We start from the raw sequence: 15,405 nt of genomic DNA on the forward strand, positions 1-15,405 counted from the left end.
TGACAATGCTAAGACAAATCCTCACCTGGGGTGAAAGGTCCCTCTGTGGTCCTGGGCCAGCTGGGCCCAACACCTGCTGGGAAGATGGTAGGCATTTTCCGTGGCCCCTTCCTTGCCCTCACCCCATCCTTGCAGCGCTGGTACTCTGTGGTACACCACTGGCTTGTGTGGCCAGTGGCCAGCAGAGCTCCCTCCTGAAACTGCCCCAAGTAGGGGCCAGTCCTGTTTTATTCTCTCACTGTGCCTATACATTGAGAAGCTCAAATTCTAGGAAGTTAAACCCAACAGATCACTGTCAAATCCTTTACAGAAAAGCAAATCGAAACTCAAGATCTTGTAATAACCAACATTTTGAAAAGTGATGTCTGATTTGTTGCAATATGAAATAATAGCTGGATTTGTATATCTGGAGTTATTCTAGCTCTGTTTTGGAATCCACAGTTATTCTAGCTCTACAAAGATGGAGAGAGAAAAAGAATGTGTGTGTGTGTGTGTGTGTGTGTGTGTGGACAGAGAGAGACCATTCATGAATTAACGAGTCCTACCGTGTCTCCTGGCTGTGGACGCATCACAGACACACGATCATATCCTTTCCTCAGTAGGACCCACAAGGCATCGAGTTTTCCCTGAAATAGAACAAATGCACCAAGATTACATATGAAATCAGACCTGTGGCTAGCCACCGTAGGCACACACAACTTTCCGTGCTTCTTCAGTCATGTGAACAACACAACACTGTCAATATGGTCATGATGGGATTAGTGACTTTGCAGTCCCTTAATTCAAAACTGGAGCTTCATGAATGGAGGAGAAGAGACACACAGAAGACTCTGATGCTTGTGAAGGACGCACCCTGAGGTCTGAGTGCAGCCCCAAGTTTGCAAACGTAACTTCATTCAAGCTTTGGGCTTTTGTCTTTATCACATTTCTGGGCATATCCTCATACCACAAGTCAATCTTTCCAAATTTCACTAAAGTTTTTTTCTTCCCACTTGGTGCCCAGAGCTCATTAGTAAAGACACTAATGACAAATTCTGGAAAATTACTAAATGTTAAGTGTCGACAGGGCAAGACCAATTAAAGGCCCCTGGAATGCACATCGCTGGCTGTCTGCTAGGCTCACTCAGTAGCTGTAACTTGCTCAGAAGCCTGGGCTCGAGAGACAAATTACCAAGCATTACAGATGACCAAAACCACAGTCCCTTTGGGGTTGTATGTAACTGGCTGAAACGGAGAAGAGTGAGTATGTCAGCACCAAGGCTTTCACAACTGATGACCAACACCCCTCCAGGTGACTCTTATTTATATTCCCTGGAGCCTATGAATATGTTACCTTACATGGCAGAAAGGAGTTTGCAGATGTGATTAAGGTAAGGATGTGGAGATGGGGAGAGTATCCTGGGCTATCCGGTGGGCTCAGTCTAACTACATGGGTCCTTCCTAGAGGACCCACGGTGGTTTTTGGCAGGTGGGTCAAATCCAGAGAAGGAGATGTGTGGATAGAAGCAGAGTCACAGTGATTAGGTGTGAGACGGACTCAACCCAATGTTGCTGTGGAAATGGAGGGTGGCCATAAACCAGTAGGTGTGGGCAGCCTCTAGCATCTATAAAAGACAAGGAAATTCTCCTCTAGAGTCTCCGAAAGGAAAATAGCTCTGCCAACACCTTGATTTTAGTCTAGTGAGACCCGTTTGGGGCTTATGACATCTGAAACTGTAAGATAATAGATTTGTGTTGATTAAACCTTTAAGTTTGTGGTAATTCATCACAGCGACAAGAGGAAACTAATACAGTCCTTCTCACTCCCTGACATATTCTATGTTAATTTGCTGATTGCCTGTGCCCCCTGGAATGCCAGCTCCATGAAAGCAGGGGTGTTGATGGTTTTGTTCACTTCTGTCTGCCTAGCCCTTAGGACAACATCTGGTGCTCAATATATGTTGGATGAATGAATGATTCTAAGTGGTAGGTGCTTCCATGAGTGTCCTCTAATTGAATTGTCCCAGCAGTCCCAGAGGGCTGTGGAGAGGAAATGGAGGGTCAAAGAGAGATCAGGTAACTTGCCTAAAGGCAGATGGTTTATAAACCGGAGAGTTGAGATTGGAACCCATGTCTGTCTAATTCCAAATCACATATGCTTTCTATTACACCAACTGCAGAGTCTTCCTCACGCAGATCTTTTGGTGAGAGCCCTTTAATTTAGATCCTTTAGAACATAGGGCTTCTGAGCTGTGGGTTGCAACCCTTTAAGCCCTCATGAAATCAATTTTGTGTGGGACCAGAACTTTTAAGAAATAGAATAGAAGAGAAAATATTAATTGCACATGGTGAAGACAAGTATTGTTTTGTGAAAAATTTGTTTCAGTTAAATGTGTATGGGTGTATGTATGACTGTGTGTGCACATATGTGTGGGCATAAACTGGGCCAAAATGTAAAATGTATTTCCTACCCAAGCCTTAGGAACATTGAAAATCCTGATCTTGCAGGGGTCTTTGAATGACAGTGCTGGGAAGGCTGGAGGAGTATACAGAGTTTAAGTTCCTGGACACAAAGCATTTATATAGGGGCAGTGTTAAGAATCATCTCAAAGATTTCATGTTCTGAAATGATTTTCTGGTGGGTTATATACACATATAAAATTGTGTTCTTTAATCTTCATAAACTGTTGTTTGAGTTCTTGTGGGTTAAACTTTGTCTTGCCAAGTGTAGTGTTTCTCATCTATTTTGGCAAGGAATTTACAAAAGCCTTGAAAATATTTTGAAATGATTTTAGAATGCTGGATAGAAATGCTGCTATGTGCAGCATGATTTTCTGTATTAAGCCGTTTCAATCACCAGCTAAATGTTTTCCTGTAAGGTTCTTTTGAATAAGCATTTATATTTCAGGATATAACCAGGTGGGTTTCCTGGATGAATACCTCTTTTTTCTTTCCCCTTTTTTTCAGAAGGAGAGGGGTCCCAGCATTTGGCTTTGTAAATCAGCCCACCCACAGAGCTGTGTGTGCTAATCACTCAACTCTGTGACAGACGAGCAATGAGACTGGGCAGAAAGAAGAACACTGGGCTGTTGAAGAAACACATTAATTAACTCAGCAGAAATTTAAAGTTACATGCATAGCAAAAGAGCAGAAACCACCTAGACGTATAATACCAGCAGAATGAGTAGAAAATGATGTTTCTTTGTGGCAACAGGTCGCCCTACGGTGTAGTGTTTAAGCACAAAGTGACCGAAGCCAGGCTGCCCCAGTTTGTACTGTGGGTCTCCTTTTCACCAGCTCCACAGGTTAGATGAGTAGTTTCATCTCCCTAAGCCTTACTTTTCTCATATTTAAAGTGGAGATAATAACACCGTCTACTCTACAGACTTGCTGTAAGACTTAAAATTAAATATTGAAGTTAGGTACTTGTCTCATAGAAGGTATTCATTAAATGTTACCTATGATCATAGTAAAGTCATTAAAATGATCATTTGGGAGGCTCTGTAGAAAGATGGAAAAGAATGTAATACAGAGTGTAGGAATCCAATAATTTGAACTTTGTAAGCAAGCATCTGTCCATCTTCTATTCTGTGCTCCTCCAAGCCTATTTTCCTCTTACCCCCAAGCCACGGGTTTTATTCCTTCTCCCCCACTCACTCTGCCCAAATTGCTCTTGCTAAGGCCACCCATGGCATCCCCACTGCCAAACGCCTTGACACTCATTTCACTTGGTTCTTTGGGGAGATCTGCTGCGCTGGGCCTCTCCTCTGCACACTCTCCCTCAGCCTCTGTGCAATCAGCTTCTACCTGCTCCCTCCCACCTCTCTGCCTGCACTTGACATGGTAGCCTTTATTTGGCACCTCTATTCTCATCTCCCAGCTGAGTGCTCTCATCTAGTCTCATGGGTCCAGCTTCCACCTATCTGCTGGCGACTCACAAATTCTATACTCAGCCCAGTCCTCTCTTGAGCTCCAGATCTGGGTATTCATTTACCTATTAAATCTTAATTGTAATGTGGATGTATCGCAGGTATCGAAAACTCAAACATTACAAACTGAACTAACTCTTCTCCCCAAACCTGCTCCTCCTTTTGCACACCCTGCCTTGATTCATGGCACCAGCAATCTATCCAGATGGGCATGCTGGGTACCAGGAATCATTCTAATTTCCCTTCTCTCTGCCACCTGCTCACGTCCACCATCAATTGTGTCTCGTGAATGTTCTCTCTGTAGCAGCTCTGCTGCTGCCTCTTCCCATCCACCCCTGACCCACCACCTCCACAGCTCCTGCCTGGGCCCAGGCCCTCACCATCTGTTACTCATTCTGTGAAGTTTCCTGACTGGCCTTTCATCTCCAGGGTTCCTGTCCTCTTTCCTATTGATTAATAAAGAAATTTATTGCAAGCCCAAATGGATGCACTGCAGTCAATAAAAGGAACCACGAAACATTTTACTAGCAGTGTGAATTTGGGCAAGTTACCTAAGCTCTCTGTGCTCTGGTTTTCCATTTGTAGTTTCTACTGATCTGGGTATCTATTTACTAATGGATAAGTAGTTTCTACTTTCAAGGGCTGTTATAAATAATAAAGGCATTAGCGCATAGAAAGTGCTGCCCGACTTGCAGGGTGTGCTTGGTCCGGGTGAGTTGTTGTCATTGGGATCTTCGGGCCAAGGTGAGATTAGCTAGTTCCAGGTGTATCCTCAGCATTCTGAGTTCTGATTGTCCCACAAATGAACCTAAAATCTCCAGTCTGCGGCATAGAAAACAATCCAGGCAATCAATCAACACAACCTATAACCTCTTTCTACTCCTACAACAGGTAGCTTTTATGCAAGAGCTTTAGAAAAACAGTATTTGCAAGCAAGAAGTAAGCTTTAGAAAAAACAGTGTTAACAACCAAAATGAGAATAAAAAATAAGTCTCAAAAGTCAACGAGCACTGCATGACAAAGGCTCTTGGAGCCTTGATTTTTCTGAATGTAGGCAGAAGTCTGTCATTTAAAGACGGTAGTAGTGAGCTCGTTCATAACAACATTTTGGGGCTAGATGTGCCACAGAAGAGTTTTCTAAACAGTCTCTGGACTTCACCTAAAGTCTTAGAGGATCCTTCTGAGTTGCTGCCGCTTTATCTGTCTCAGACTTGGATGTCTGTCATGCACAAGCCTCTCCATAGCACGTACTTAAGACACTGGTCCTCACTCCCCGGCAAAATGCCCAACTGCTTCTGCGAAGCTAAGACAAAGATTTCTCCACAAGCCTCAAGCCCGCTGGCAGACTGTATTAGCTGACATTTAGAAATAGCTTTCTTTCATTTGAAGTTGACAAATTTTGACTATAAAATGAGAAATTTACCAATTCCATGCTCCCAAACTGTATCTTAGCCACAGAAAATACCTTTCAATTCACATAGGCAAAGTGGAAGTTCTATGTAAACTCTAGCTTTGGTTTCTTTCTAAACAATAAGACTGTGCTGGGAATGATTACGCAGCCAGCATTCACGGCACTCTGGAGGTAGGGGGCTGGGCATGGTGGCGCATGCCTATAATCCCAACACTTTTGAGAGGCTGAGGTGGGATGATTACTTGAGACCAGCTTGGACAACATAGTAAGACCCCTATGTTTACAAAAAAAATTAAAAAAAGATTAGCTGGGTGTGACGGCTTATATCTGTAGTCCCAGCTACTTGGGAGACTCGGGTGGGAGAATCCCTTGAATCTAGGAGTTTGATGCTACAGTGGGCTACATGATCGCACCACTGCACTACAGCCTGGGCGACAGAACAAGACCCTGTTTTCAAAATAAACAAAAAAACCAAAGCACCCTGGGTCATCAGCTTCTGTGGTGGGGTTTCCTCTATTTTTCTTTTCTTTTTTTTTTTTGCCAGGCAGCAGTTGTATCTTTTCTTCTGGTTTGTCTGCCTTAGCCAGCTGGAAGATAGTCAGAGATTGAGAATTCTGAGAGTAGTTCAACTTATAAGGCCACTATAAACTGACACCTGACTTTTTACACTTGGAAATACATGGGAGGCCAGGTGTGATGGCTTACGCCTGTAATCCTAGCACTATGGGCAGCCAAGATGGTTGGATCTAGAGGTCAAGAAATTGAGACCATCCTGGCCAACATGGTGAAACCCCGCACGTACTAAAAAAATACAAAAATTAGCTGGGCGTGGTGGTACATGCCTGTAGACCCAGCTACTTGGGAGGCTGAGGCAGGAGAATCACCTGAACCTGGGAGATGAGGGTTGTAGTGAGCCGAGATCATGCCACTGCACTCCAGCCTGGTGACAGAGTGAGACTCTGTCTCAAAAAAAAAAAAAAAAAAAAAAAAAAAGCCTGGGCACGGTGGCTCACACCTGTAATCCCAGCACTTGGGGAGGCTGAGGCGGGCAGATCACAAGGTCAGAAGATTGAGACCATCCTGGCTAACACAGTGAAATCCCGTCTCTACTAAAAATACAAAAATATTAGCTGGGCATGGTGATGGGCGCCTCTACTCCCAACTACTTGGGAGGCTGAGGCAGGAGAATGGCGTAAACCTGGGAGGTGGAGCTTGCAGTGAGCCGAGATCATGCCAGTGCACTCCAGCCCAGGCGACAGTGCAAGACTCCGTCTTAAAAAAAAAAAAAATAACAGAAATACATGGTAAATAGCATGACTCGCGCTTTCCCTCAAAGGAAAAAATTAATGGATTTAATGGATAATGTCGGAAACTTTCCCTACACACAGACACACACACACTCATGCGTGTGTGCATGCCATGTACAGGGTAATTTTTGTTGCACTTTTTTTTTCTTCTTTTGGTTTTTAAGAAAAGTTTGCCCATATAGCTGGGCATGACTTCACATGTCTAAAATGGTCAGCCCCAGTTTAATGAGAAGCACGGGGTATTGTAAATCCGGGGGTGAAAAACCAAGCAAAGGAAAATACAGGCTAAATATCAGGGAAAATTTCCCGATCATGAGTCTGGAATGAGGAAGAGGGGAGGTGTGGTCGGTGTGGTTGGTGCCTTAAATTAGATGGGGAGATGGTGGGTGGAGAAGAGCCTACTGCGGACTTCTTCCCTCCGTGTGTTCTCTCTGGGTTTGCTTGGCAAATGTGCTCACCTGCTTCTCAAAAACTCCATTTCATGGAAAGCAATGAGTCTAATGCAACGCAATTCAATAAGTATATGATTCTGGCTCCTTTCACTGGGGAGCCAGGAGTCTTTCCAGTACCTGCTGAGAGTTTTGTGTGAGTTGGAGCTGTTCTCCTTGCTTAGAGTGGAGGTAGAAGGCAGGCAGCAAGTGGACGGGTCACTCTCCCTGACCTGCCGGGCCCCATCCATTCTCTGCCTGCCTTCGCCATGCCTTGGAAGCCTGCCTCTGGATCACCTAGCTGCCCTTTGGTCTTAGTCAGTAAAGAGCCAAGGATCTGCAGGGCAAGAGGCAACATTATATAGGTACTTACATAACCATGTAAAAATGTAAAAACCGTTCTTTGTTTGCAGATCATATAAAAACAGGTGGTGGGGTGGATTTAGATTGTCAACTAAAGAAACAGTTCCTGTTGAGTAGTCTCTTTGCACGGCTGCAGCTCTTCCTGGAACCCAGTAACATCATTTTCCCACGTGCCCTTCAGGTGTAACAGCTCTCGTTGTTGCCAGCCCCTGGGTGCCTCACCATAGCCTGGGGATTCCCTTCACTCTGCCCATACTTCTGCTAGCTCAACTCTTTTCAGTGTGCTTTCTGTTTCCTTTCAGGACCACTGCGAGCTCAGGGAGAGAGTTCAGGAAAGGGAAACAGAGTTTATGGCACCACATAAGGCTAAATGTTTTGTCCAAGGCTGAGCAAATGTCCTTAGGCATTGTGGCTAGCACGGGACTCACTACGGATCATACATCATGTAAAACAGGATGAACCCTGAGATTCTGGAAGCAAGCCTGCCTTACTTCTGGACAGACAGCACACATGATTACTTTTGAATTTCTTTCTGTGTTTCTATCTTCCTTGTTGCACCTAAAACAACCTCTTTTTCTCTTCTCTCCTCAGAGAGATGGCATGAAGAATGTCACTTTCCGGACAGAGTGTGCCAAAACGGTCTGTGTGGTTTGACTGGCGGGATGCTCTGGGGAGTGGTTTCATAATTACTGTTCATGCCTCAGCTCTTTACTAAGGGATGAGCCAGGTACAACACTGTTTACTGAGGATTCAAAGCGTGGCTGGTGTGTGCAGGGGGTCAAATCTGGTGGAGAGAAGGCTCATAAACATGAGTAACCACACCAATGGCTGTGTGTGCATTTCCTCTACAGTAGAAGGAGCTGAGTAAGCATTGGCATTGGCTGTTGCACCAGGCAAAAGGAGGATTCATGCTGTGCACATCCTAACGAGGGAGTCCAGCCGAGAGCTCTTCAAGTCCACCAGCATCCTAGGTCATTTCCATCTGGCCTTTTAATTGACTCCTAAGACACTCAGATTCCCGACCACTTAACATTAATTCAGCAGTTGTGTTTGTGGTAAAAATGGACCCAGTGTGAACATTAATGGGGCTCTCCTTGCTGAGATGCCTGAAAAATCACCGCAGTGCAATCACAGCCTCTTTTGCCTATTTTAACAATCCAGTCACCACAGTTCCTGCTCTCCAAGAACTTCCTATGGAATGCTGGCTGGAACCTTTGGTGACAACTACTTCTTCTTCATTTTTTTTTCTTATTTTATTTGAGATGGAGTCTCACCCTGTTGCCCAGGCTGGAGTGCAATGGCGCAATCTCAGCTCACTGCAACCTCTGCCTCCTGGGTTCAAACGATTCTCCTGCCTCAGCCTCTGGAGTAGCTGGGATTACAGGCATCCACCACCACGCAGCTAATTTTTGTATTTTTAGTAGAGATGGGGTTTCACCATGTTGGCCAGGGCTGGTCTTGAACTCCTGACCTTGTGATCCAGCCTCTTCGGCCTTCCAAAGTGCTGGGATTACAGGCATGAGCTACTGAGCCCAGCTGGTGACAACTTCTTAACTCAGCTTGTTAAAACCCAGATAGCTGGGCCCCACTTCCAGAGGTTTTGATTTAGTAGATCTTAGGTGGGGCCCAAGAATGTCCATATCTAACAATTCTTGGGTGATGCTGATGCCAGGGACCACCTTTGAGAGCCAGTGCTTTACTACAGAGACTAAGAGGAAGCTCAAGAGTCAGGACCGATGAAGTGACAATTGGGGCAACAGAGGTCTATCGCTCAGGGAGTCTGGAAGTGAAATTAGAAAAGGGAGACATTGTGAACAAAAGGAGTTTCACTTAATGGGAAAAGATGGGCGAGTGCTGAGAGCCAGTGTGCTTTTGGAGGTCTTTTGTGAGATTCTGAGTCACTGGGCCTGGAAATCTGTGTTTTTTAAAGCACTCTCAGGTGATTCTGACACTCAGCTGGGTTTGAAAGCCTCTGTATATTCAACATCCTACAGTGCCTGGTACACAGTAGCTGCACAACGAATACTTACTGAATTGATACTAATTCCGAGTGGGTGTTGGGAATGTTTTTAGATTTCTAAATGTATTGGCCCATATACTTATTTATCTCATCAAATTCAGTCCCAAACTGCCAGTCAATAGAGGAATAATATGCTCTCAAGTAGAAACTGGAGTTTTCAAACAGAATTAATGTTCTCTCAGTGTCCTAGATTACAGAAACAAAAACCTGGCTGTAACCAAAGATGTAGCATTAGTCACAAGGTACAGATTCCTGAGAATGGCATAACAGAAAATCCCCTTTCTTCTTCATGGCTGAGAATCTGCTTGGCTCCTTCCTGTCTGCACATACATGCACGCCACTGCATGTTCTTCATTAGAAAATAATTAGAAGCAAACAGCTGTTAGTCAAGCGAGCTGCATTTTGCCCACATCTTTTCAGAGTTCAATCCATTACCCCAGGGGGCAGGCTTGTCCTAAAAAAAGAATCTCACTGCTTTAAACATGGCAAAACAAAATAGAAATGCGTGGCAATTCAGGTGAGCTTGAGCTAGCTCAGCTGAGGAAAGGTGACCATCAATAACGTTTCGCTACACTGCCTGCAATGGTACTTCTTTTGATTTTGTTGGAGAAGTCCTGCTCCAAAATTAGCAAATTAACTCAGCGAATGATGAAAATAATCTTTGTTGCTATTGGAAGGGGGTAAGGCTATGTATGTGTGTGTGTGCATGTATGTGTGTATGGATGGTGATGGGAGCTGGCTCTATTGAGTCTTTGACTTGAGGTTTTGGAGTTGGCTCAGTTCTGTTTGCAGCATGAAACTGGAGTCTGTAGCCCTGAGTTGGGGACCTTGGGTTCCAGATCTCAGCAGAACAAGGACTTTGCCTATCTTAGTATAAAATCAGAGAGGGGGAACAGATTATGTCCAGATCTTTTCAGCTATAATTTTCCAGTGCTCTTTGATAAGTGGCATAGTGCAGATGTGTATGGGCACGGCTAAAGAGTGAAGGTGTTAATTCAATCATGTGAATTCAAAGCCATTTGGACCAAGAGGAATAGAAAAGAGGCCTTCAGGCTGGGCATGGTGGCCCATGCCTGTAATCTTAGCATTTCAGGAGGCCAAGGTGGGCAGACTGCTTTAGCTCAGGAGTGCAAGACAGGCCTGGGCAACATGGCAAAACCCCATCTCTCAAAACAACAACAACAACAACAACAACAACAACAACAACAATTAGCTGGGTGTGGTGGTGTGTGCCCGTAGTCCCAGCTACCTGGGAGGATGGCTTGAGCCTGGGAGGTCGAGGCTGCAGTGAGCAGAGATCACACAACTGCACTACAGCCTGGGTGATAGAGTGATAACCTGTCTCAAAAAATAAATAAAATAAAATAAAATAAAAAAGAGGTCTTTAGGAAGCATTTACTGCCTCCTATGGCTTACACTTCCCAATAAACCAAAGAGGATTTTAAGCTCTGGAGGTGTAGGGGAAAGAGAGATGGTGGAGAAAAAAGATTTGTTCACAACCAGGAAGAGTGAGTCCTAGATCCATGGCCACTGAGATTTGCTGGTGGGCCCCGACACACAGGCAGGAGGCTCAAATAAAAGGGAATGGGCTTATGTTATGGCAAAAGGAGTAGAGATTAGCATCAAGGAGAATGCTGCCATTTTTCTTAGACGGTAGATTGTCTACTAAGAGAAGTTATGAGATGTTATGGAAATTTATAGTCACTCTCTGGGGTTACTACCCAAGTTACTTGACTCATAGTCCATGCTTTTTCCACTACTTTGCCATGGTGATTTTTTTTTTTTTTTAATATGGAACACTTCATGAATTTGCATGTCATCCTTGCCCAGGGGTCATGCTAATCTTCTGTATATTGTTCCAATTTTAGTATATGTGTTGCAGAAATGAGCACCATGGTGATTTTTAAAAAGCCTGGTTTTCAACCCAGATTATGTGGAAATTGATAGTAATTACTTGTACTTCAAGTCCATAATTTTAGATAATTGTTCCCCTGTGATAAGCTGGATTTTAGGTTAGGATTTTATTACTTGGAAAGATTCTGATTCTTCACTATGTAAGTGTTTTATCAGGACTGACGATAGATTTTTGAGTAGAGAGACCCACCTTGATTGGAGAGTACCACTTGCGTGGGGAAGAAGGCCGACGCATATTGTTGTTGAGATTTCGCGGCTCAGGGAATTCATATTCCTGCTCCGGCATCTTGACTCTTGCATTCTTTGCCTTTTCCAACTTAGCACCTTCTTCTGTGGAGCCCTTTTCTCCCCAACGAACCTAAAATAAATAAAATACAATGAAGCAAAATGACAAAATATGCTGCCCCTCGAGAATGAGAATGACAAATACATGCATGAGTTGCAATGTGAATGCTACCCAACCCTGGATTCGATTGGGTTTTGAGGACCAGGGAAGAGGGAAACTGTGGAAAAAGAGAAAAGGGGAGAATCGAAGGAGCAGAGAGTGTGAACCACATAGGTTTGAGCTGATGTGTTCCCTGCTCTGACTCGCAGTGGGCAAGACATGGGAGCGCACAGTGAAAAGGCTGTCCCTCCTATCTCTCCATCTGTCTGCCTTACAGTCCATATCCCCACCAGACCTCAAGCAGGTTTTCAGCAATTTGCTTTGGGTTTCTGACATTGAGCAGTCAGCGTGGTCTATGGCCATACCGCCCTGAGCATGCCTGATATCTAGAGGCTAAGCAGGGTTGGGCCTGGCTGGTACCTGGATGGGAGTAGTCAGCACATAGATAAGTGTATATTAAACTGTCCTCTTACCTCCATTCTTTTAATGCCTCCAACGCCTCTCCCACCATAATAAGAGGCATCTACCGTTGGCCACTTTTTCTTAGGCAAACCATCATCATCTTCTTCCTGCAGAGAAATTGTGGCACATGAAGGAAGCAAAACAGCACTGCTGTGTGGACCTGCCTACTATGGCTGAGTGATTAGGAGTAGAGCTTGTAGAGTCAGACTGCCTAGAGTACAATCCCAGTGCTACTGTTTGCTGGGATCTTGGGCCAAGCACTGAAACCACCTAAGCTTGTTTTCCTTATCTACAGAGTGGGAATGTAAGCAGTGCTACCTGGTAAGTTTGTGGTACAGTCCTGTTCTCTTGTTCTTTTCTACAGCTCTTCTCCTTTGTGGGAACCACATCTAACCCCACCTACATGCTGATGACTTGTGAATTTATATCTTCAGCCCTGATGCCTCTGAACTCCAACTACACACTTGACATTCACATTATTTGGGGGCTAAAAAAGATCTCAACAATACCACCGCAGAGATATCCTGATTTCCCTACCCTAAACGTGCTCCTCCTGTAGTCTTCCCCACTGCCTGGAAGTCACGCTCTCTTCTTTACTGCCTTTCCCCTACTTGTCCCAACTTGCCAGCTAGTTCTGTTGCTACTACTTAAAGATCTAAAATCTGTTGGCTTCTCCACCCCAACCACCACCGTGGGCCCACGCCCCCAGGCACTTGCTCCTGGACACTGTGGTAGCTTCCCAACTGGCCTCCTGCTGCCCTTAGACTCACCTATGATCTGTTCTCCACAAAGCAGCAGGGTAAGTGCAAATGCCAGCCCTGCCCTGTGTGTTCTGGCCTTTGCTCACCTTTCTGGCCTTCTTCCTTATCATGCGCCCCCCCTCCTCCTGAGCTCCAGCCTGCCTGCCCTCCAGCCTGCCTGCCATCTCTCAAATACTCTGGGCAAATTCCTGTCTTGGGGCCTGTGCACAGTGTCTCCTTGTCCCCTTGTCCAGGAAAGCACTTTCCCTACCCCATCTTCTGATGGATGGATTTTCATATCACTCCTCAGAGAAGCCTCCCCTGGAAATTTCTTCTGAAGTAGTCTCTCCATCCCATCAATCTGTTTTATTTTTAGTTAAGCATCTCATCATGGCTTGATATTTACTTAATATCTGTCTCTCCATACTAGAACGTACGTTCCACAGAGGTTTTTGTCATGCTTACAATTGTAGTCCCAGTTTTTAGAACAGCACTACATAGTATGTGGTGGGTGCCCAAGAATTATCTGTTGAATTTACAAATAAGTTAAATGAGATGACTCAAATAAAGAAGTTAATTTAGTGTCTGCAACTTAGCTCAGTGACAAGAAGTTAGTGTTTATATTTTTTAAGACGAAGAAAGAAGACAAGAGGAACTTGTAACTTTATGGATGGAAAAAAGGGAGGAGATGTAGCGACTGCTCTTCATCTTGGCACTGTAATTATTCTTGTGGGGAGAAAAATATCACCGTTTACAGTCATGGATGGATTATAAGGAAGTGGCATGATTTCTCTTCTGGGTAGAGAAAGAAAGCTGGAAAAGGGGTTGATAAAGCAGAGGAATGAACAAAAGAGGGAGAAATTGCTCACAATGCCGAAGCCTGCTTCTCACAGCCTTGTTTTGGTGGCATTTGGGTGAAGTTCTATGCAGGGTACCACTGCATGGGATGGGGTACCCATGCAGGAGGCAAGGTACAAAGAAGCAAAGGCAGGAGAGGTCAGGACAAAAGGTGACAAAGCAAGCAGAAACATGTTGGCACATTAAGACTCCCTGAGTTACATGTTGTGCTTGGGATGGGCAGTCTTCTTTAAAATGATTTCTTAAAAATTTAATACATCTTAAAGGACAGAGAGGTCATAGCAGACTAGGATGTACAACATTCTGACAGCTGACACTTGGGTGTCTCTCTCTCTTACTTGGTTGCTCTCTCTCAGACTCTGCTGACCCTTGTATTCTAAGTGCAAAGTAGGTACTCAATAAACACATATTGCATTAATGATAACACACCACTGAATTTATGCAGCCTTTCCCATGTTATGTGCCAGTCACTCTTCTAAGTGCTTTAAATTATTATTAATCCTTTAATCTTGCAGCCATCCAAGAAGGTACATGGTGTTATTATTCCTATTTTAGAGAATGAGAATAGAGAGGTTAAATGACTTCAGTCACTCAGCTTCTAAGTGACAGAGCTGGATTTGAACTCATGCAACCTCATTCTCGTTTGTTTCTCAGCATTGGCCAGTCTGGATTTTGTTCTTCTGTGGCATTTGATGGCAATCATTTGATGGCAACAAATACTTGCTCATTTTTGACTTCCCCTTGTACCTGCTAATTTCGATACTTGTTTTTGGTTTCTTTTTGGAGACAGGGTCTCACTCTGTCACCCAGGCTGGAGTGCAGCCTCAACTAACCCAGCTCAAGCAATTCTCTCACCTCAGCCTCCCTGAGTAGCTAGGATTACAGACACATATCAATGTGCCCCGCTAATTTTTCTATTTTTTTTTTTGTAGAGACGGGGTTTTGCCACGTTGCCCAGGCCGGTCACAAACTCCTGGGCTCAAGTGATCCTCCCACCTCAGCCTCCCAATGTGCTGGGATTACAGGTGTGAGCCACCGCACCTGACCTTAATTTTGATAATTTACAACTGTAAAATATGACAAAATAAAGTCCCCAACACAATAAAATATTATAGTTCATATGATTTTACCTTATAATTTCAGAGGTTTCTTTCACCTTATGATGTGAAAGCAGGAATCTTATATATCCTATATGTGGTTAAACTTTACATTGGCGGTGGATGTATGTTTCTGTGTAAGTGTCTGTGAACGTAGATAAACAAAATATGGCTCTGAAAGCCTGGGCATTCCCGCTCTGGGGCAGTGTTCCAAAGGAGATAACAGAAATTCTATACCCTAAAGCTGAACACAGCAATACCACGAACGTTAAGAAACTCCAAGAATAAAGACGCTTTATTCCACAGGGGACTCAACTAGGTTCATGAGCCTCTTAATCATCTAGGAGCTCACCTAATTAAGCCTTTTCACTGCACAGAAGAGGAGTCAGATCTAGAGAAAAGAAGTGATTCCTGAAGGTGAAGTTCTGGCGTGGTTTTCTGATGCCTTGTCCAGGGATTTTTCTCCCCCTATATTTTATGAAAAGAACTTAAAGAAGGATTTACAATTGGCT

At 44.2% G+C, this 15,405-nt stretch overlaps 1 protein-coding gene across 1 annotated transcript in view; it reads right to left on the minus strand.

The window, feature by feature from the left end:
- Positions 1-514: 514 nt before the first annotated feature.
- Positions 515-15,405, minus strand: part of ANTXR1 (anthrax toxin receptor 1) — a 179,812-nt gene continuing 164,921 nt past the window's right edge. Inside the window, exons 15-17 of the mRNA XM_011945260.1 lie at positions 12,210-12,305; positions 11,542-11,709; positions 515-626 (exon numbers count right to left, since the gene is read on the minus strand). Of these exons, the coding sequence (XP_011800650.1) occupies positions 525-626; positions 11,542-11,709; positions 12,210-12,305 (366 nt within the window). The 3' untranslated portion in view covers positions 515-524. The remainder of the gene's footprint in view (positions 627-11,541; positions 11,710-12,209; positions 12,306-15,405) is intronic.

This window comes from Colobus angolensis, unplaced genomic scaffold (assembly GCF_000951035.1).
Source record: "Colobus angolensis palliatus isolate OR3802 unplaced genomic scaffold, Cang.pa_1.0 Scaffold24, whole genome shotgun sequence".
NCBI lineage: Eukaryota > Metazoa > Chordata > Mammalia > Primates > Cercopithecidae > Colobus > Colobus angolensis.